At 46.9% G+C, this 23,319-nt stretch overlaps 1 protein-coding gene across 7 annotated transcripts in view; it reads right to left on the bottom strand.

Moving 5' to 3' along the window:
- Window positions 1-18,808: 18,808 nt before the first annotated feature.
- The window catches only part of COL13A1 (collagen type XIII alpha 1 chain), a 148,347-nt gene continuing 143,836 nt past the window's right edge, over window positions 18,809-23,319 (bottom strand). For all 7 annotated transcript variants that reach the window (XM_055425561.2, XM_055425562.2, XM_055425567.2 and 4 more), the window contains 2 exons: window positions 20,802-20,840; window positions 18,809-19,114 (listed from right to left, as the gene is read on the bottom strand). In XM_055425561.2, the coding sequence (XP_055281536.2) occupies window positions 19,112-19,114; window positions 20,802-20,840 (42 nt within the window). In that variant the 3' untranslated portion in view covers window positions 18,809-19,111. The remainder of the gene's footprint in view (window positions 19,115-20,801; window positions 20,841-23,319) is intronic.

Genomic DNA, 23,319 nt, shown 5'->3' with positions numbered 1-23,319 from the left:
CACCGATGTTGTAGCATGGATCAGTGCTTCATTTCTTTCTTTTTTCTGACAGAATACCATTCCATTATGTAGATCCATCACATTCAGTTTATCCATTCATCAGCTGATGGACATTTGGGTTGTTTATACTTTTTTTTACTATTATGAGTAATGCTGCTATGAACATTAGTGTACAAGTTTTTGTGTGAACATATGTTTTCAGTTCTTTTAGGTATATTCTTGGGAATGAAAATGCTGGGTCATTTGGTAGCTCTGTGTTTAATTTTTTGAGCAACGGCCAAACTGTTTTCAGAGGGGTTACACCATTTTGCATTCCCATTAACAGTTTATTAGGGTTCCACTTTTCCTGCAACTTGTTAACACTTACAGTTATCCATCTTTTTTTTTATTATTGCTGTCTTAGTGGGTGTGAAGTGGTCTTTCATTGAGTGATTTGCATTTCTACACAGGTACCAGAAATGTCTTTCTTTCTTTCTTTTTTTGGTTGAAGTACACTTTCTAGTATTGGGTAGGGTTGGCCATCTTGATTATAATTGCAATGAGAGTTCATGGTCTAAGAAGTATTCTGAGTCCAGCACATTTGAATATGTCTTTATTTTTTCTGATACTAGAATAATAGTTTGATTGGATATAGAATTTAAGTTCAAAATTATTCCGTCTCAGCACTTTGAAATTATTCCTACATTGTCTTCTTTTTAAATCTAGTTTTTGAAATAATTTCAAAGAAAAATGAGAGTAGTATAAAGAGCTCCTATATGCCCTTCACCCAGATTTACCATTTTTGCATTTTCCCACATTTGTTTTATTATTTTATTTTTGTATTTATCCCTTTATATTTTTTTCTGAACTGTTTGAGAATTGTAGTTATCCTTCCCCTTTACTTTTATTTATTTACTCACTGTGCATTTTCTAAAGGCAAGAATATTCACTCATATAACTATAATACCATTGTAGAAACAGAAAATTTAACATTGATACAATACTATTTAAGCTTCAGACCATATTCAAGTGTTTCCAGTTGCCCTATAGTAAGTTTTGTAGCTTTCCTGTTTTCTCATCCAGGATGCACTTCATTCTCATGTCTGCTTAATCTTTATTCTTCGTTATTCTGGACCAGTTCCTTGGTCTGTCTTTGTTTTTCATGACATTAATATTTTTGTAGAGTACAGACCTGTGTTTTTGTTGAATGTCTCTCCGTTTACATTGTATTCTTACACCCGATGTTGCTAGTGAGAATTTGGAGGTGGAAGGACTGAGGGAGAGTGTGTTCAGCTCAGCTTGACCCCTTCTCACTCTTGAAGAGCCAGGGAGGTAAACAATCTACTTCTGCAATATTTGGTTCCCAAGCTCTGCAAGGCCTGTTCAAGCTCAGAGTCCCTAGCGATGCCCTTTGACAGCTCATTTGGGAGAATTTACTGTTCTCTTGAATGGAGCCTGAGCTGGGAAAGAGATCTCTATGTGCTCGTGTTATCCAAGCCAATCTTCCCTCAGTTCCCACCTTTCAAATCTTGTCTCTGAGAGGCAATATGCTGACTTTCCTTAGCCACACTTAGAGCTGTCAACAACAACTATAGTCATATCATATAAAAGTACCAGTGATCACAGTTGATCTTTGGCTATCGCTGTAGGCCATCATAGTATCAGAAGAGATTTTGCGTTCAATGATTTCACTTTTTTTGCAAAGTAGAGCCCTCAGGAGATGGAGAACTATGGAAGGTCTCATCCCTTGTTAGTGCCACAGCCCTGTCTCGAATGACTATTATGATTTATTATTTAAACTCGAAATCCAGAAATCCTAAGGAAACTACTGTTCAGCAGTGGCAAGACTAATACAGTGGCCACTTTAGTTAAATTAATACTGGAAAAAAGTGGAGGGGGTGGGGGACATAGTTCATGTCTCCAGGACTAAGATGCTGTGAATTTGCCAGCCTGGTTAAAAAGGCCAGGTGGGTGATATGCATGAAGCATCATTGGGGTGGGGGGAGCTTTATGAGTTCGAAAAAGAGAGACCGCAATTCATTACGCTAAGAGCATCTTAACTGTCAGCACATTGAATTAAGAGGCCAGTAGCAAAGAGGGCCTTCTTAGTTAACAGTCACAAACGTGAAGGGTCAGGGGTCTTTAATTCAGAGGAAAGACTCTAGCCGTATAAACGTAGAGATTTATTGCTTACCCAGTGATGAGTGCTATGAGATCCAGGGTCAACACCCTTCACCACATCTGCTTTTGATAAGCTCTGCTGAGTTAGTTATTTATGTCATGAGTTCTTAGCTCCAAGCTAAGTGGGGGTGGGGGTGGGGTGACAGTGGGAGAGACAGTGAACAGAGAGAGGGGAAGGGCCCAGAGCGCACAAAGGTCAGAAGGTTAATGCTCAAATATGGGGCTCCGTCAATAGCTGTTCAAGGGTTTTCCTGATTATACTTTTACCAGCATAACATGAGTTGAAAAAGATGATGGGTTTTAATATTGGTGAAATAGGTCTGGGTATTAAATAAAGCAGAGCATGGCTTTACAATTGTGAAATGCATTTTTGTGTTTTAATGGAAAACTATGTTTCATCTACAGCAGGGGTCCCCAACCTCCGGGATCTAATGCCTGATGATCTGAGGTGGTGCTGATGTAATAATAATAAAAATAAAGTCCACAATAAATGCAGTACGCTTGAATCATCCTGAAACCATCCCCCCCAGCCATGGTCTGTGGAAAAATGGTCTTCCACAAAACCAGCCCCTGGTGCCAAAAAGGTTGGGGATTGCTACTCTACAGCCTATCCTTCTGGGTTACCAGTATTTGGCACCCTTTTGGAAGTTGTAGGTGACAGTCAGATATGTAAATTATATCCCCGATGGTGATAATTGGCTTTGTTCCCTTTGCTATTCCTCTCAACATTTCTTTCATCCACACACATATGTACATTTTAAACTTTTCCTCTGGACAGGTTAAGACAATTGTCTGGTTCTCTCATCATATGAGTCAAATAAAATCTTTACCACGTGTTCATTTTTATATCTGTGAGAGCGTCGTGATTTTACCTTTTTCTGAATATTATCTTTTAACAGAAAAATACTTCTGTGGCCCGAATGCTTGTGAAAAGTTCAACCCCTCTCCTCTTCCATGTCTTTCTGAGATTTTGTTACGCAGATCAGCTCCCTGGAAACTTCTTCACGGGCACTTTTAAATATCAGTCACTGAAAACAAAAAACAGTTGAAACCTTCCCCCTCCTCCTTTTTGATGCTATTTTCTGCCTTGTGGGGTTTAATAATTCGAAACTACAGGTCTGTATATCTAAAGTACTTGTCTGTTTTACCAGTTTTACATTAAGGAGCTGCTAGAAGTTTGGGGATTGGGGTGGGGGAGGACAGTGGGAAAGAAAATGTCAGGAAACAGAAAACAGAAGAGGTGTTTTATGTGCCTCACCCCAGTGGGAGCATTTCAGAGCAGGAAGGGCTCCTGGTCATATTTAATGGCAGAGTCAGATGGGGAACTCATATCTCCTGTTGAGTTGCTGGTCTGCTCTGCTTCAGAGGAGAGGCGAGGTAGACGTTTTTCCTTTTAGAAGCCCCTCATCAGACCCCTAAATTGTTCGATGCAATGACTGTCTTTCTGATGCTCTGTTTTGAAGAGGGAGGGCCACAGGTGACAAGGTGAATGCCCCCAGTTCCCTCCCACCTGCCTTCCGCAAGCATCATTTAAATGTGACTTATGTATATATTTTGGCTGTGCTGGGTCTTCATTCCTTCGTGCGGGATTTCTCTAGTTGCAGTGAGTAGGGGCTACTCTCTATTTGCGGTGTGCAGGCTTCTCATTGTGGTGTCTTCTCTTGTTGTGGAGCGTGGACTCTAAGGCGCCCGGGATTCAGTAGTTGGGGTGCACAGGCTTAGTTGCTCTGTGGCATGTGGAATTTTCCCAGACCAGGGATCAAACGTGTTCCCTGCATTGGCAGGCAGATTCTTAACCACTGGACCACCAGGGAAGTCCACAAGTATCGCCTAGAACAGTAGGCAGAGAGGGAGAGGCCATAGCCCCAGAGAAGGGCCTGGGTGGTCCCTTCTTTATCGCTAGCTGTTTTTCTCATGAACTGGAGAGACCATAATGTTGAATCACAAAAATTCTGTTTCTCATATACATGAGGAGGGGACTGGAGATGATCTCAAAGGCTTGTTTCTACTCTGACATGGTAGGAAAGATCAAGCCTTTTGGTCAATTGAAGTTGGAAGCAACCTGCTATTCATCATGACTTTCTTTTGAATTGTATGGCTTCAGTTTGGTCATCCACAAAGGATAAGATGGCACTTCTCAGCTTTGATGGAGTTACATGCAGGATTTCCTTGGCTTCATCACAGAGTTTGCCTGGGACACTCCTTGGGAATTCCTACCCACTTTCAATGGATTAGTCAATTCCAGGTTATTTGACTATATTTCTGCCTTGGCAAAAGTTTTTTTTCATGTGATGTTAGACATCGATAAGACAATTTTGGTTAAACCAAGAACATATTCAAAGTTTGAATATTTCATTAAAAATTGTTGAAATTTATTTTTTCCCTAAATGCTCTTAAAGCTAATAAGATAATTCTGGTTATTAATCATGGGTCTTATACATAAGACCCCTATAAATCATGGGTCTTATACAATGGAAAAAGTCCATTTCACATTCAATTTCTTTTTGGTTTTGTCCCAAAATAAAATTGAAGCAAAATAAAATACTAAACAGAGATCTCCCTTATATAAAATAATCATACTCCAACCAGTTGGCCTAATGAAAATTAAGACTTAGTAATTCCAAGTGCATCTGCTACCTTTCAAATTTTTTAAAAACAACTGTGGCAGCTGTTTTCATTTTTAGATGAATCTCCAAGAGGTTAAGTGACTAAGGCAGTCTCACATCCGTTAATGAAAGAGTCAGAACTAAAATCCACTCTCCTGAACCCTAATCCTTTCCTCTTTATATGGTACCATCTTACTTCCATTAGTTAGGAATGAATGCTCCCTTTAATCATGAAGCTCTTTTTCCCTTCTGAAAGATGTTAAAGTAAAGGTATATAATTTCTGGGGAAAAAAAAAAGAACAAGATGTAGATGATTTGTAATTTATTACTTAGATCAACTTCCATTTTAGAAAAGACAAAAACAAAATATATAATTCATATTTACATCTTTTGCCATGGAAAGTATTTACACCATAAATATTAAGTACAAAATAGCATATAAAACTCTAGGACGGCACAGACAGGAAGGACCGCAATTTTGGCAGGGAGTTTTCTGTCTCTTTTTTTCCTTACTGGTTTAAGTGCATTAGGCTAACTGTTGCCTAACATTTTGCTGATTTAGGCAGTTACTGTTTCATCTTTTTAGCTTGATGGGCTCTCCAAAAGAGCCTTTGTTCAGAATAATTAGTAATTGATCTTGCCACATCACTTGCGTGGGTTCACCTTTGAGCCTTAGGATACTGTGGTTCAGGCCACTGGCCTTTGTGGGTTTCCAGTGGGTATGGCTTTCTCCTTAAAAGAGTAGTTGGACTTATTTGCTGCAGTGTTACTCATCTGGGAGGAGCAAGGCTACATTTCAAGGAATAGGCTCATTTGCTCAGTCATGTTTTTCAGTAGAGAGACTTCCAATTGCAAAGACTATTCAGCCTTGAACTTTAAGGGGCCAAGGACCAGACTAGACTGGTCACTAACTAGACTGTCAGTTAGTGCACCACTGGCAGAACTGGGATCGAAACTGACCCCGACTCAGGGCCCTAACCCTGGTGTCACAGTGGCTGGGCTGGGGTTGCTCAGAATGCCTGGTTGTGGGAGGCAAGAAGTTTCAAACAGATGTGGGTATGGGTCAGCTGGGGGCTCTGCCCTCTATGTCAAAAACACTGAAGAAGCCACTTGTGAAGCCATCTAGAAACAGGTCCTTAGGCAAGTACTGATCACCTGGGATGTTTTCCCTGTGGTTCACCTGTAGCCTGGAAGTTAATGAAATGGAGCAAAGACCCCACTGCCATGCTGTCTTTGACCTGGTATGATCAGGTTGGCAAATTGAATCATAGGCAATTAAAAATAAAAGTAAAAAATGGGAAGGACAGAACAATCCAGCAGAGGAATCGGTTTTGTTGAAATAGCACCTGATAAGAAGAAGAAAATCATATAGGTAACATGTTAAAGGACTGATCTTTTAATATCAATATCTGTCTATCAAAGAGCTTGCTCACTGCTTAAAAAAAGTGCTTTCCTATGTCTACTATCCCAAATAACTAACATAATTCCAAAATATCAAAGGTGATTAGAAAAATAAATTGAGTGCACCAGAAAAAAATTCAAAATTAAGAATGACAAAAGAACAACAGTGCTAGTGATCACAATTAAAAACGAGGCAATGCTTAAAATACCAAGATATAACAGAAGATATTTACATGTATGACGTTACCAGCAGCACAAAATGTATCAGTGGGTGTGTACAGTGAAATACAAACTGAAGATTGTGAGAAGCAAAAGAAACTGTTCCATTATCAAACTCATCATGGAAATAAAACACTGTGCATTTAACCATTGTACTCCAAATGCACCAAATAGCAAGAAAAAAAGCTTAAATGAAAGTGTAAAATTAACAAATGCATAAAATCCAATTGCTTCAATAAACATGTTGGAAAGATCAGCCTGGGCTTACGGTGGAAGTTTGCAAAGTCCAGCTGGGCAGAAAGCAAATGCTGGGAATCAGGGAATCTGGCATTTTGCCCTTTGTGCTTTTTTTCCTGGTAAAATGGCATTTTTTTTTTTCTGAATTGCTAGAATATGAGATTCTATACCGTTTCTTTCAAAGAAAATTCTCAAAATAGATTGATTAAAATTCTTTGAAGGCCTTTTTAAGAATATGATTGGAAGAGGTCATGGTGCTTGGTGGAGTCAGGCTGTTGAAGCAGTGTGGGTCTGAGGCACGAGGGTTCTGCCCTGAAGCGGTCTCTGTGGTCAGTAAAGAGAAGCAGAGGTTGAAGGCAAGGCCTTGGGCCGCCGTGCTCTGGGGTTCCCACCATCTGGTGAATGTCTCTGTGTGGCTGGTAGCAGAGTCCACGAGGCCCCAGGTCTCCAGGGCCCCAGGAAGGCGTCTTGTTCCATGGTCAGCGGTCTGGGGTAGACCGGCTGGGAAATGTGGGCACTGACATTCAGAACTGGACTTGCTGTGAAGAGCCCAGTGTGAATGTCTCAGGACTAGATGAGGGGACGCCCTCACCAGTGTCTACTTCAGAAATGAAAGCTTTAACTGGAGAAACCAGGCTTCTTTCAGGGTCTCCTTCCAAGTGGGAACATGCTTGGTTTATGCTTAGGTTAACATTTAGACTGGAGGACTGTGTCCCAGCAAAGAACCAGCCAGTTCCTCCAAGTCTGTGTGCCCGGGAAGAGTGTATTTCTTGGCCAGTTGGTATAGTTAAACATTGTTCTCTTCTGCCCCTACTCCTGCTGGGCAGGGCTTGGAAGACGTGTTTTTACACTGTCCATGCACAATCCTTTTTCCAGGGACATCACTTTGTCCTGCGTGAACTTGCAGTAATACCTTCTGATAGCACGTAAAACACTGTTAATTTTCTCTTAAACACAGTTATTCACCCTTTTGGCCACAGGACAGCAACAGAGCTACTTAGAGATTGACTTTCTCACATTGATTGTTCAGGAGCACACATTGAACGTTAATGGCTGTGGTGGCAGGGACCCTGCAGACCCTTGCTCATTCATGGGAAATACTGAGGGTCTTTTGTGGGGGGTCTTGGATGGCCATGCAATTGGCTTGTCTCATTTTGGCTAAGCTATAAACCAAAGATTCAGTTTTAAAGAAAATGATCAGCTGTGTTTTTAGCCACAAATACTTGGCACTGGGTTTCTCTGAATGTCTTATCGTGTATTAGAGTCCTTATCCCAGATTCCAGCAATTCATGCATGGAAGGAAACCAGGTGAGTTCCCAAAGAAAAAGGAAAGAACCAGCACAGGGGGTTGTTGCCCCTCCTTGTCCAAAACAGCTTTCTACCCAGGTTCGGTGGGGAGGGGGTGTTTTTCAACCCAGGCTTGAGCCAGACCCCCTCTTTAAACTAGAAAACATAGACACCTGGTTAAAAACCAAACCAAACCAATCCCTGATAGGCATAAGGAAAAATGCATTTGACCCACTGAAATCAGCAAAAAAGCTACTGAATTATAGAAGCACAAAATATGAAATCTAGTCTCAATCTTTTGCTTTAAGGATGAGGAAAAGGAAACTCTGCACCATAGCCTCTGGGCTTTCTCTGGAGACAGAGCAAGTCACAGGTCTAGACTAAGAAATTTGCTGTGACTTATTGAACTTAAAACCAGTAAAAAAAAAAAAAGAAAACAAACAAACCCTAGAGACTTTACTTATGACCCTGATGCCAGAAAACAAAGTATTTCTTCACTGGTAGTTCCTAATAACAATGTTTTATCAGATTCAGAATAGAAACCCAAAATAAAATTAAATCAAACAAAGGTGTGGATTTCTCTTCTTATGAGGAACGTAATAGGATAAATGACACATCTGTCAACAACTCTATGTAATTGAAAGTCACCAGGAGTGTTTGGTAGGAAAACAAAGCTGTCACACATGTTGGCCAGATTGCAGATCTTTCTCCCCAGTGGTCTTGTTTTGCAGAGGTGAGCTAAAATGATGCTTATAGGACTGAGCTGAGAGACGTGTGGGGGAACCGGGGGTGGGTGGGTGGGGGTTGAGGATAGGGAGAGAGGCAAAGGAGATGAGGAGAGAGAGATGAGGGAGTCAAGTGGTCTGAGGGTGAGAGAGCGGAGGCGGTGGGTGGTCTGAGGGCAGTCTGAATGCAGAGAGAACTGGAAAAATGAAGAAAACAGGTCATGGGTGGAGGCAAGATAAGGAGGTGAGACCCTCAGGGAGAACCAAAAGGGAAGGCTAGGAAGACCATTCAGGCTGAAGGGCTGGGGTCTTACCCCTTGGAGGGTCAGAGATTGGTAAGAGGCTTTGGGAACCATTGGGGAAAATGACAAAGGCAGTAAGAAGGTAGAAATCTTCCAGGCTCTCACCATCTGCTTGACAAGGAGAGGAGATGCAAGCCCAGGACACTGAGGGATGTGGTGAAGGGGTGCCATGGAGACCAGTGACTGACCTGGAGCTAGGAGAGGGCCTGCTCATTGAAAATTGATCTCTTTTTGGAAAAAGGCACTAGGATGTGACAGGGGTTCTTGCAGCGGTTAGGATAAGAGAGCCTGTTGTTGTTCAGTAGCTCAATCGTGTCCAACTCTTTGTGATCCAATGGACTGCAGCATGCCAGGCTCCCATGTCCTTCACCATCTCCCAGAGCTTGTTCAGACTCATGTCCATTGAGTTGATGATACCATCCAACCATCTCATCCTCTGTCATCCTCTTCTCCTCCTGCCTTCAATCTTTTCCATCGTCAGGGTTTTTTTTTTTTTCCAATGAGTTGGCTCTTCGCATCAGGTGGCCAAAGTATTGGAACTTCAGCTTTAGCATCAGTCCTTCCAATGAATATTCAGGGTTGATTTCCTTTAGGATTGACTGGTTTGATCTCCTTGCAGCCCAAGGGACTCTCAAGAGTCTTCTCCAACATCACAGTTTGAAAGCATCAATTCTTTGGTTCTCAGCCTTCTTTAAGTTCCAAATCTCATATCTGTACATGACTACTGGAAAAACCATAGCTTTGACTAGATGGACCTTTGTTGGCAAAGTAATGTCTTTGCTTTTTAATACGCTGTCTAGGTTTGTCATAGTTATTCTTCCAAGGAGCAAGTGTATTTTAATTTCATGGCTACAGTCACCATCTGTAGTGATTTTGGAGCCCAGAAAAATAAAGCTTGTTGTTGGGGGCACCTAAGGCAGGGAATCCAGTATAGGATGCCTTAACTCCAGGAACTTAGCACCAGGTTGCCTTCACGGGAGGCGCTTTTGACCCAAAGAAGAGCTTGGAGGAAATAACTTTTTAAAAGTCATAGGAAAAATACAATTATTAAAAATAAAAAGAAGACATCTCACCTTAACATCAAAACAGAAATGCTAGAGAAACTTAAACCATCAGCAAACTCTATGCAGGTAAAATTTTTTTCTTCCATACAAGAGACCCACTGCCTGCAGTATGGATAGGTCCTTACCAAAAATAATTACACAAGGAAAAAAAATGTAATTCACCAGTGCTTTTATCATCGAGGAATTACTCTTGAAAATCTTTTATTTTTCCTTACTCTCTAATCTATATAATCAGTCAGATAAGCTGTTGATCTTCATTATGCAATTTGGAAAATTAGGTTCTGACTCATTTAAAAAAATACACCAAATCTTCAATTAACAGCACTGAAGTTTCCTGCAAGACACAGCGCAAGAGAAGTTTTCCTATTGAAATACTGAGGAAATGATTGTTAAACTTAAGACGACAGATTGACTGCATGGGGAATGTTGGCCTCAGTGTCCAAGAGGCCACAGGCGGGGAGCAGAAGTGGGGAGTTGCTGCTGGGGAGATGGTAATAGGCCCAGAATAAATAACACATCTTATTTTTGGTGTTGTTGTTTTGTCCTTAGGACACACCACGAGGCTTGTGGGATCTTTAGTTCCCTGACCGGGGATTGAACCCATGCCCTCAGCAGTGAAAGTGTGGAGTCCTAACCACTGGACCGCCAGGGAATTCCCAATAACACATCTTATATTGGAGCCAACAAAAGGGGAAAAAGTCCTCATTCAACCAGGAATATGGGTAACTGGAATTTTAAAGGAAAATTTAAAAAATTTGCTGATTTTTCTCTTTTTAGAGAAAAGAAAATAAAAGTATGAACATTTATGACATTTAGTTTTGAAAAGCAACTTCCCTGGGGTGGGAAGCCAGTTCACATCTATCCTGTCCCACATCAGGTTGGCCACCATTTCCACATCTCCGTTTTTCAGCATCCAGATGTCTGTCAAGCAGGTCCTCTGTGTGGACACAAGGGGGCCTGCTCTGAACCGAATTTCTCCAGAAATCTTAATGAACAATTTCTCAAGTGACTCTAGTTAATGGAGGTTTGATTACAAAAAACAAGTTTTTTTCCCTGAACTGAATATTAACCATCTCCTTTTCTAACCTTTATACAGCTCTCTCCCATGTTCCAAGTCCTTTCATGGAGATAGTCCTCCCATGGCCTGTGAGGCAGGCAGAACCTTCCCCAGGTTACAGAGGAGGCTCAGAGCATGGCAGGCACTTGTTCAAGGTGGCCCAGCCGGCACTGGGCAATCAGGGCCAGCTCACAGATCTCCTTCCTCCCAGGCCAGAGTGCCTCCCACTGGCAGGGGGAGTTGCAGGTTGGCTTATTTTGGCAGACTTTTGCAATAAAACACTTTGTCTTTGGAATGAGCGGAGTGCAAGAAAAATGTCTGTTAGCAGGCGATTTCCCTGTATTTTTTTTTTTTTAACAGTAAAATGAACCCGGGCGCCAGCAGTTTCCTCTTTAAAAGGTGGCCGTGATGGATCTGTCTTCCTCCAGTGTTGTTGGTTCGGAGCTGGTGGTTTGCCAGCACGTGACACAGACCATTTTACTACTGATATATGCACATGTCCAGGATCCTGTGAGTCAGTGAAAGTCCTCAAACCCCTTCACTCATGTGTTAATACCATATTCTAGAGGGTTATTTTATATTTCTCACGTGGGCCCAGGGATAGAAGGAACATTGGATGGCTGGTTAATTTGGCTGTAAAAACCCAGTGGCACCCACTGAGCCTCTGCGTATGGTGACCAAGGAAGAAGAAAGGCAGTGGTGGATATGTCTCAGGCACTGTCCCTTCAACCTAAAGGAAGAAGGATTATTCCAGATCCTCTTGGAAGCAGGTAACTTGCTGCCTATCTCCATCATCCCGGACTTCACATGAGATACGTGAGGCCCTTGGCTCTGAGGGCCAGCCCAGGTGTCCAAGCTCATCGCCCAGTCGTGCCCATGGGCTTTTCTCCTCTACGACACTGTTGTGCCATTCTCTTGAAGACACATGCTCTTTGCTTTTGCAACTTGCTTGGTGTACAACATTTGAAAGAGCCCAGGAAGTTAAAAGGTTAATGGTGGCAGCACCAAAGGAAGTTAAAGGAAATCTGTTGAGAAGGAGCTGAGAAAGGTGACCAGTCTTTGGCCACAGCCTCCTGGGGAGGCTTTCAAGGTCAGAGGGTGACCATGCTGGCAGCCACTTTGCAGAGAGGTCGCTCAAAGGTCCACAGTTCTCCACCGCCTAAGGGGCATCCCAGTGCTCTTGCAGCGCGGCAACGTCAGAGGGCGCTAGCTGCCAGCAGAGGGCGCTAGCTGCCAGCAGAGGGCGCTAGCTGCCAGCAGAGGGCGCTAGCTGCAGGGCCGGGGCAGAAACCCCAGCAAAGAGCTGGAGGAGACAGGCAGGGTGAGGGCGGGTGTCTTGTGGTCTCCTGCAGTCACCCTCTGATCACCCTCAAGCCAGACCCCCGGGAAGGGTTTGGCCCGCGACCCTCTGTCCAGAGGCAGCTCCCGTCTTCTCCCTCCTCCAGGGTAAAACGCTTTTCTCAAGGCTTGGGCTGCCTGGCCTCACTTCTTGGCGACTAACCATGGACTCTGGCCCTTGAGGAGGCAGAGAGAGGCGAGTGTTGGAGGAGTCCCGCTGGTGATGGGCACGTAGGGATGCCTCCCTGAGCTAGAGGTCCCACTGACCTGCAAGCTTGGAAAGGGCCCTCCCAGTTTGGACCCACCCTCTTTATATTCCCTTCCTTCCACCACAATCCGGTTTGCCCTCCTGTAATTCCAGAAGCTAGCATGAGCCAGGATCCCACTCACTGGAAGATTCTATGAGGACGAGACGAGGAAGGGGCCCCCTGTCTGCAGTGGCCAGCTCCTTCTTCTCTGCGGTTAATTCCTTCCTGGCCCCCTGGGTCCTGTCTTCATTCTGACCCCTTGGCGGCCATCGCATCCTCAGATGTACCCTCACTTAATGCTCAGCACAGTCCTTGCACTGCCTGGCACCCTATTAGCTCCCGGAGGGCAGGCTTATGGCCCTTAGTGGCCCCTCTTCCCTCCCACTGCCTGCACACAGTAGGTGCTTAATAAAGTATATGGAAAAGTCAGCAGGTCAGAGACGTTTATGAGTCCCACCCGCGGCAGGGAAACCTGAACTAGGTCCCTGAGGAGCCCAGTGAAAGAGAAAGTCCTTCTCTAAGAGTTCACTGTCTAGTATCAGTTCAGTTCAGTTCAGTTCAGTTCAGTCGCTCAGTCGTGTCCGACTCTCCGCGACCCCATGAATCACAGCACGCCAGGCCTCCCTGTCCATCACCAACTCCCGGAGTACACTCAAATTCATGTCCACAGAGTCGGTGATGCCATCCAGCCATCTCATTCTCCGTCGTCCCCTTCTCCTCCCGCCCCCAACCTTTCCCAGCATCAGAGTCTTTTCCAGTGAGTCAACTCGTCTCATGAGGTGGCCAAAGTATTGGTAGTAGTAGTCCAATACTGTCTAGTATAGGAGACCGAATTTCCTCCTCTAATAGACGGTGGAGGGGAAAAAAAAAAAAAGACAGAGTTCTTGGTCATTTCGGAGAGGGAGACTCATCCAACAGAAGAACCCAGAAAGGCCTTCCTAGGGCCCTGGAGTCTGAGCTGGGCCTTAGAAGGAGGTAGAATTTTGACAGGTAGGAAAGCAAGCATTCCAGCTGAGGGCTCCTCACAGGCCAGGGCTGTGTGTGTGTGTGTGTGTGTATGTGTGTGTGTGGCGGGGGAAGCAGAGGGTGTGTGCAGGCTCCACACAGGCCAGGCGTGTGTGTGTGTGTGTGTGTGTGTGTGTGTGTGTCGGGGGAAGCAGAGGGTGTGTGTAGGAGCCGGTGAGTAGACCTGGAAAGGGAGGCCCCATGGTGTGAGGCTTGTATCCCTGGCTCAGCTCTGCCTCCATCTACGTTTTCCTTCAACAGACACCCAGCTGCTTCTGGGAAGCAGGGCTGTTCCAGGCACTGAGGGTCTCTGCGTGAGGAATTCTGCCCAGGACTGTCAAATCCAGCTCCCCTCCCTGCATCCTCCTCCCTGGCCCTCCTCCACTACTGCTTCAAGAAAACTTCCCCCTCAAAAACTCCCCTCCTTGGAGCAATGAGCTGCTGATTTTTCCCTGTCCCTTCCTTCCTTCTCTGCCCTTCGTCTCCGTGTGGATCTTCTCCTCTTTTCTGGGCCCTCTTTTCAGTGGTGTGGATGGGGTCTTAGGTGCTTGACATCTCAAAATGTCCAGGAGTGTGTCCAGGTGCGGGGCTGGGGCCAGGCTGTAGGTGTGTGTGTGGGGCCCTGGGAAGGGCACAAGAGCCTGCAGTTAGGAAGGCAGCCATGTCCCTGTACATTCGTGGGACTTTGAGACTCCAGCTGCATGCCGGGTGGTTAAAATTGTGCTGTTGAGTCCCTGAAGAATGTGGCAACTTGGACACCGCTGGGAGATACCAGGTCTGCAGCCACCGCTGCCCCGGGAAAGCTGACCCTGCTCACCCACTCCCCAGGGCATGTCCAGGAGTGGTCACTCAGGGTTACGAAGCACATGCACGCGGCACATGGATTTGCAATGCCAGCTCCATGCACAAAACTGTCACAGCTGAAAACGAGTCTAGGTTGAGGGGCACGGCATGCTCCAGTGTCCCAGTCCTCCCAGGAGCTGACCAGTCAGTGGAATCAGGCGGTTTCAAGATGTCAGAGGTTACCTGTCATTGATACCTGGGGAAACTGAGCGGTGGAGGAGGGGCTGGTAGCTGAGGCTCCTGACTCCTGGCCAGTGCCGGCCCCCTTCTCGGGCTGACGCTGACCCTCCCCACATCCGTGGCTTTCCATTCTGCCAGGTGAAGCTGGGATCCCGGGAAGGGAGACCAGGTGGGGAGGAAGCACCAAGGGAGGCGGTGATGGGGCCATGGGGCGTGTGGGAGGCGGTGATGGGGCCATGGGGCGTGTGGGAGGCTGTGATGGGGCCATGGGGCATGTGGAAGGTGGTGATGGGGCCATGGGGCGTGTGGGAGGCTGTGATGGGGCCATGGGGCGTGTGGGAGGCTGTGATGGGGCCATGGGGCGTGTGGGAGGCTGTGATGGGGCCATGGGGCGTGTGGGAGGCTGTGATGGGGCCATGGGGCGTGTGGAAGGTGGTGATGGGGCCATGGGGCATGTGGGAGGCTGTGATGGGGCCATGGGGCGTGTGGGAGGTGGTGATGGGGCCATGGGGCGTGTGGGAGGGGCTGTCTCCTTCTGAGCAAGATGCACAAGTACAAGTGGCCGACCTTGGTGAGAATCCTTACTTGGACCTAGAGGACCTGTTATACTATCACTCAGGAGGGGTCTGGCTCAGTCTTTAGTCTAGCTGGGTGTTTGCAAGTCTCCAGGCAGACAGTGCTTGACACCAGGTGCATTTGGTGCCAGAGCACAGGGAAGGGAGCAAACTAGAGAAGGCGGTTCTCCAGAGCAGCTCCCTGCAGGTCACAGAGAAGGTCACCAACAGGGCTGTGATCTGACCCGTTGGTCAGGGCTGGTGCCCCAGTCACTCCTTGAGCAGACGGCTCTCACAGAGGGGCTGAAAGTCCTCAGGACCAGAGTAAGCATCTCTAACCTCCCTGAGTCCTCTCTGCCACCAGCCCCTTGTGTGGCCCTCCCTGGTCCATCTCTCCTGTAAGACACCTGCCTCGTTCCTAGAGCTCCTGCCTCTTCCTGTGCTCCTGCCTGCCAGCATGAGTGTGGGGCCCCCGCTATTGCTTTTATTTATTTGTGACTGTGCTGGACCTTCATTGCTGCGAGGGCTTTTTTCTAGTTGTGGAAGGTGGTGACTACTCTCCAGGCTCTAGAGCACAGGATCAATAGTTGTGGCTCATGGGCTTAGTTTCGCCGTGGCATGGGGGATCTTTCCGGATCAGGGATAGAACCCTTGTCTCCTGCATTGGCTGGTGGATTCTTTTACTACTGAGTCACCAAGAGGGCCACCCCCAACCCCCACCCCATTGCCACAGCTACTTCTTGACTACTTGTTTCCATGCTCTGACATGGAGTTGAGTTGGGTTAAGGTCCAAGTAAAGAGGCCCAGGGCACCCTGAAGTCAGGGGTGTGTGGAGCCTGGCTTGCAGCCCTGTGCTGGGAGGATGTCTTGGCTAAGGATGTGCCAAACTTTGGGGTGACGATGTGTGTAAATGGTACTCGGTGAACTTCCCCCCAGGAGAGGGCAGCGTGGACACTGAAACCAGGCTGATGGTTTTATTTCTCTGACCACCAAGCCCCTGGAGGTGAAACTTGAGAGGTTCTTCCTCGCCTCTCCCTGGCTCTCCTGCCCCCGCCTCTGACTTGTTTTCCTTGACCCTGACTTATAAACTTTTCTTTACACATCTCTCTATTTTATTATCTATATTCTTGCCAGTGATTTTGAATCCTTTGTGATATTAGCTGAGGTGTAAGAAGTAAATGAGGGCTTCCCTGGTGGCTCAGTCAGTAAAGAAGCCGCCTGCAATGCAGGAGACCTGGATTCGATCCCTGGGTTGGGAAAGGTCCCCTGGAGAAGGGCATGGCAACCCACTCCAGTCCTCTTGCCTGGAGAATTCCATGAACAGAGGGGCCTGGCGGGCTACAGTCTATGGGGTTGCAAAGAGTCGCACTCGACTGAGCGACTAAGCACAGCACCGCACAGCAAGAGGCGAACGAACAAAGGCGAGGATGGAAACCAAGGCTTGGGTTTGCCCAGAGTTTTTCAGAGGTTCAGCTAACACAGCGTTTCAGCTTCTGGAACTTTCCAGTACATGTTTGACCCTATTTCAAAATCACTAGTGGGTTCTGATTGCTCCAGTGAGACCCTGAAATGGAATGAGGCAGTGAGTCTGGAAAAGCCAGGTTCCACTCTGATTCCTTAGGACCTCGGTGACGGGGTAAGGAAGCAAAAGAAACGGCAAGCAGGGTGGCACTGCAGGAAGCGCACGTCAGTAGAGCCGGGACAAGAGCATGTCTCCAGGAGCAGAGGATGGACAAAGCTGTGCTGTGACTTACAGGCACTTTTGGCTGTGCAGATGCTTTCCTCCAGAAAAATGCAAAAGATTATCAAGGTGCTACTGTACCGCACAGGGACCTCTGCTCAGTGTTATGTGGCAGCCCGGATGGGAGGGGAGTTTGGAGGAGAACGGATGCATGTGTGTGTGCGGCTGAGTCCCCTTGCTGTCCACCTGAAACCATCACAGCATTGCTAATTGGCTGTACTCCAATACGAAACAAAAATTTTTTAAACTGTATTTTATGACTGCTCTGGTAGAAAGATAAATATAATCCTGGCTGGATGCATGATTATATATTCAATTTTTTTCTTTTGGATTTAAAAGAAACGAAAATATTAAAATATTGTCTTATCCTCCAAAAGCCCCCCAGAGGCCCAGGCTTGTGTTCACTGTGCCTGGTGGAGCAGCTGGCTCTGGGTGAGGTCTGGGGAGTGGGCTTAGGTGTTATCAGGGAAGTGCAGCATCCTGCGACCCCCTCAGTAGGAAAAGTAACTTGTGCCAGCTGGCAGCTGGGGCCTGGGTCCCTCATGCTTCTGCCACCTGGTGAGGGGACAGATGATCACAGAGAGCAACTCTAATTCAACTGCTTCACTTTTCAAACTAGGAAGCCAAGACTCAGGGGAGGAAGGTGTCCGACGTCCAAATTATGTGAGTGGACATTTGGTAAGAACATCAGTAAGGTCCCTGGGGCTTGGGCAGCATGCAGTCTCATGAAGACAAGAGTCTGTGAGTGCAGCCTCACCCCACAATGCGGCAGGGGCCCCGCGAATGTGAAGCTCCCTAATTAGACTTCGTGTGACTGCATGTGCTTTCGCACAGTCTATGATGAAAGGATATATCTGTATAAAGACAAAGTATAAACAAAATGGGGAAAGGTATTTAAACGATTCAAGTACTTTGGCATTTTCAAGCCCTTTAGAAGCACCCATTATGTTGTAATACCTAACAGTAAACCTCTGTGCTACCCCATAGGTAATATTCGCCTAGTCATTAAAATAGGTTTGTTTTATTTATAAGCAGTGAGACCTTTATAAATAGTGTACTAAGAACAGTACAGAAAGCAGTGAAATTCTATTTCTTAAAAAAAAAAAAAAAACAGAATGCCAATTTCTGAACCAGATTTGTTTCTGAATGTCCTTTGTTGGAGTGAAAAGACTGTTGGGGCAAACTTTTCAGCGGCTAGTTGTGAGTGAGCCTTGCAAATCTATAGCAAATGAATGGCCATCATCAACAATAGCTGGTGTTAATGGTCGCAGCTCAAAAGGAAGGAAAACAAACCAAAAATCAAAAGTACTAGCACCTAGCCCTTTGTAACCCTGGGGGTTTGAAGGGTTTCAGTGCAACTGAACCTTACATGGGCACATGGACCTGTCATGAACGTGGGGTACGTTACAAACGACGTCGCTTAATACAGTCCTGGCCCTTCCTCTGCTGGATTTAAAATGGTTCAAACCATTATATTTCTTTCTTTTTTTTTTTTGGCCACACTGCAAGATGTGTAGAACTTTTTGGGCCAGGGATCAAACCCTTGTGCTGTGCAGTGGAAGTGCAGAGTCTTAACCCCTGGGCCACCAGGGAAGTCCTCATACCATTATATTTGTGAGGACCCCTGTTCTTGGGACTTCCCAATTTAACAAGAAAAGAATGTAGTTAATTTAGTGATGAATCAGGATCAAGAATTTCCATCTTTCACTTTTTTTAATAGTGAAAATCCATAGGCGTTTAAAATATTCTGAGACACACCTAGCTTAGCAAACACCATGGACCTTCTTGTGTCTATGAAGTCACACACAAACCAGCCAGCACTTGAGTGCTGGTTGGCCCCCTTTGGCACTGGAACACAATAATTTATTAAGCTTCAATACTTAATAAGTGTGCACAAATATCATGCAAACGTACAGCCGTACTCACAAATGAAAAGTGTATTAGGGTCTTAGACGTATGCAAAACATCTTGTAAACAAAAGGGAAGAGGTTGGTATGTTCTGTACAAAATATGCAGGTTTTTCTTTTTTAAAAAATAATCTGTAAGATGCATCATACTTCGGGCATTTTCAAAAAGTGAAAACTGTATAAAAATAAATATTCTATGTACAAACACACACACAGGCCAATCCCAGGTTAGAGGCATCACTGCAAAACAAAAACAAACACAAAACAACATGGTGTTAGTGTCTGTGAGTGTTTATTTCCCTGGTGGGAAGTGAGGTAGGTCTTGTTCTGGGTTGGATGGGAGAGCTTTGGGTAGGGGACCTGGGGGAGCCAGGAACCCTCTCCTCCGAGACCCTGGTGCTGACTGTTAGCATCCCGAGGGTGGGAAACTATTTAATACTTTTTCTTTCCAGTCATTCCCCTTATTGGTCACTAGAGGGCACTTTCTCCCTATGCAGCCTTTGGAGGCCTGGCTGTTGAATTAACGGAATCTTTCCAGAATGAATTTATGATGTGAATCAACAGACATCAGGCTCTCTCGCTGCTTCTTGCTTCTCCCAGACATTGTACCTCTCGAGAGTAGCTCTTCTTCTTCCCCTGCTAAGTTCAATCATTTCTATCTCCTAACCATCCACAGCAACCCTGAAGAAGAGAACCTTTTTCTTAGGGGACACACCTCTTTCCTGCTTCTTGGAGCTTTGACTAGGTCGGGGGGAATTAACCAAGAGGATGAAGTGACAGACAGATTCCTGGGGAGGCATCTCCCTTGCAAGCAGAGCTCTTCCTCTCTCTGGCTAGGGGGTGTTTTAGGTACCTGGGCGAGTAGATGCTCAGTCTACAGCCTGGTGTCTTGGTGGTTTCACTGCTTTTACTGAATCCTGTGAGCTAAGGAGATGGAGGACGCCTAGCCAGAGGAGAGGATTCATCTCGCTCTAAGTGTGAGTGCTGTCACTGGGCAGGATTGGATTAGTTAAGCACAAACTCTTGGATAGGTAAGGATCTCCAGCTCTTTAATGAGAATGAACCAAAATCTTGAGACAGTGGTGGTGGAGGGCTGGTGAAAAGTCTCTGAACAGGAGGAAGGTGAAGGGAGATCATGGGTGGGACTGCACGGCAGGTGCTGCCTTTTCCAAGACCAAGTTGGGTTTCTGGATTAGGAAACCAATGGCCCTGGTCATGCTGGGGAGCCTTGCACATTGGGGGCCCCGGATGAGTCGGGTGACTAGGTTGAGGGCACAGCCCTGTGGTGTCAGGTGTCTTTAATGATGGCAAATGCCAAAGGCAAGTATGAACAAAGGAAACTTCCCTGTTGGTAGGAACTGTGGGACTCCAAGAGAGGGTGGGCAGGTCTCAACGTGCAGAAGCATGAAACTCTGACTATTTAAGTTCAAGGGGAAGGATTGAGTGATGAGCTGGCAGGTCTCTATGAGGAGGTATAGCATCCATATGACTTTATACTTAAAGCAACTGAGATTTCCTACATCTGGATAAACATCATCATATGGCTTAAATGGCCTCTTATGAACACTATGAGACTAGCTAATGATAACTGATTTTGAAACATGGTTTAGAACTCCTTGCAGAAGAAGTATGGTATAAATTAACCTTACGAAGCATAAAGATGTCATCTGTCCGGCTACATGGAAATTCCATACACTGGGTTTGCTGATGCCTTAAAAACCATTTTTAAATATTCTCAAGTGCATGCAGTGAGTGGAAGGTGTAATGGGCGCCCTGCTTTTGGGGCTGTTCCCTTTTTGGACCCCTGTCTTGCTGCCTCATCTGCAGGAAGGCCTGGAATGGAAATTGTGCATGCTTTATCCCACGGCAGAAAATGGAGCCCACATACAACTCTGCCCTGAGGCCCTGGAACCCCGGAAAAGCTTACCTTGTTCCAGCAGCCCTGGACTGGCAAGCCATCTTCACCCTGCAGTGAGGAAGAAAGGCAGACGGCTCAGACTCACCAGGACGGCGCAGCCAGCAGCGGGACAAGGGGGACAAGGGCCACAAACACCGCGTCAGCTGATCAGGGTGCGGCTACCTGATATTGTCTGATTCTCCTCTCTGCCCCAGGGCCCAGCCTCGGAAGCAGGCACGAAGCAAGCCCACCTGTCTGCCTGCAGGCCGAGCTCACAGGGAGTTACAGTTCAAAGTGAGATGGGCTGTCCTATTGCCTGTGGGCCTGGTGAGCAGAGGCGACCTGAGCGTGGTGGAGAGGACAGCCCGGAGGCCGGCTGGTCTCCACTCTGGCTGTACTGGATGTGGGGTGCCCGTAGGCGAGTCATTCAGCACCTGGAGGCTTCAGTTTCCTCCTCCACAAAATCTGGGGAAGGTGCAGCTCTATGGAACGAACACCTCTGACTCTCTCATTTTCTGATTTCTCTCTCTTCCTTAGCAGCTGGGGGTGGACATCCGGGCAGCTCCCATCTGGTGATCAATAAGGAGGAGGAGGGTTGATTTCCCAGGCTTTCAACGTGGGGCCGAGGTGCCTTCAGCAAGGAGGCGGGGCTCGCAGCACAGCCTTAGCTGTTTCGGGGACTTGGGGGGCTGAGCAGCGATAGGATGAGAATCCACCAGGTGCCACTTGTCCCCACTGCTGGTGTACCCACTGAGTACCTGCAGCCTCAGGACATCCTGAGTCTCCTCGGCTCAGCTGTCCTGGCTGCTCTGGTGCGCCCTGGGGGAAACTAGAAACTATAAACCCCTGAGGAGCAGGCAGGGAGGGTGAGGCTGAACCAGGGCAACGATCTGGTTCTCAGTCTGAGTCTATTAGATGTGCAGCCCAGGTTCTAGAACTCCAGGTTCCAGAGCAGAGAAGGAGATGCACACAGGGTTTCAGGAGACCTGAGCAAGTGGTTAGCCCCCGAGGGGCTGGAATGGGAGCCCCCTATGCCTGAACCTACTCATCCACCCACGACAGGCATGGAAACCGCTCACCTGGAGCCCAGCAGACAGCCGGCCCTGCACGGAGGCTGAAGAAGTCTAGTTACCTTGCACTAAAAATCCTGATCAATAGCGCCGCTACCCCCCACCCCCGTCCCTGCCGCCCAGTGTCCCACGCCCACAGTAACACAATGCAGGAGATGGCAAACAGCAACAATGCAAAACAAGAAAGGGAAGGTATGTAAACTTCTACAACAAAATTAATAGACAAATGGCACGTTATTGGAGAAAATGCCAGTTTGATTAAAGGTCAAATCAAGGTGACTTTCACCATCCCTTCTGGGTTGGGGAGCTTCTGCAGGGGGAGGTGGTGCATCCCAGGGTTCCATGAAGACCTGGGTCCCGTTTCCCAGCCCGCCACAGTGCGACACTTCACATGGACTCTGGGAGGGACAGGAGCCTCCGCGGGCCACAGCGGCTTCCCATTGGCACATGGACAGTGGCAGGGGGGACAGAGGAGGCTGGGCAGGCAGGGAGGGGGTGGAGTGGCAGTGTGTGGGTGAAGAGCAGGGTGAGGAGCCAGGGCTGCAGCCGGCAGAACTCAGATTTCGGGATTCTGGAAAAGGCTGTGGCAGAAGGGATGACTGGTTGATGATCAGTGGAGGTGCCGTGGAGGGCATGGGAGATTCCATGGCTGAGAAAGGTGCCTGTGCGTGCATGCTGCATGCTGAGGATTCAGGAGACAGGGCGGGGGACAGGAAGCAGCCACTCTGTCAGCTTAATCGGCCTCTCCTGGTCCCTGAAAGTCTCTTCAGGGGGCTCTGTGGTCACCTGTCAGGGTCACACAGCATCTTTTCTTATAGCTTTTACTCCTCTGTCCCAGGATAATTCCCGTGTGACTCTGGAGTGGGGATGTGAGGCTGGGAATTCTCATCTGACAGTTACTGGTCTGAAAATAGCTCCATGAGCTCCAAACCTCCTCGGGAAATTTAGGGGGGCAGGAAGCTTGTGAGCAAACTGCCATGGAGTGAAGGGCCATCTTATGCTTCCCCCATAGTGTGCTGAAAGGATCGCTGTAGAAGCCTAGACGGTCCCTGCCTGGAGAGGGACTGGGCCCTGGGGAAGCAGAACTGTAGCCACTTAGGCAGGTCTCATGCTTGGGAGTGGGTCCTCAATGTCTCCGCTTCCTCCCTGTCTCCTCCCTTCCCTTCCTTAACTACATTCTCAACCTTTCCACGTTCTTTTAGACTTTTTGGTGGCAAACCACTGAAAGATGGGGGGGGAAAAAAAAGAGGAAACCAAGTGAGGGTCTTGCAGCACCTTCTGGGATTCAAGGAAAAAAGGATGAACCCTAGGATCTAGAATCCTGATTTTGGACCATCCTTTGGTACTGGGGTGTCACCTGGACAGTGATCCCAGATCTGTGTCAGTCAGAGCACCCCTCCTTTGCTTTGGTTCTAGAACTCATTATGCCCTGTGTTTATAAGGGTGTCCATCTGTCCTCTGCTAAATCGTGAGATGCT

The sequence above is a fragment of the Moschus berezovskii genome, chromosome 12, assembly GCF_049115385.1.
Source record: "Moschus berezovskii isolate FMDL1 chromosome 12, NW_MosBer_1.0, whole genome shotgun sequence".
NCBI classification, from domain to species: domain Eukaryota; kingdom Metazoa; phylum Chordata; class Mammalia; order Artiodactyla; family Moschidae; genus Moschus; species Moschus berezovskii.
This window is presented reverse-complemented; position numbering and strand designations above follow the sequence as displayed.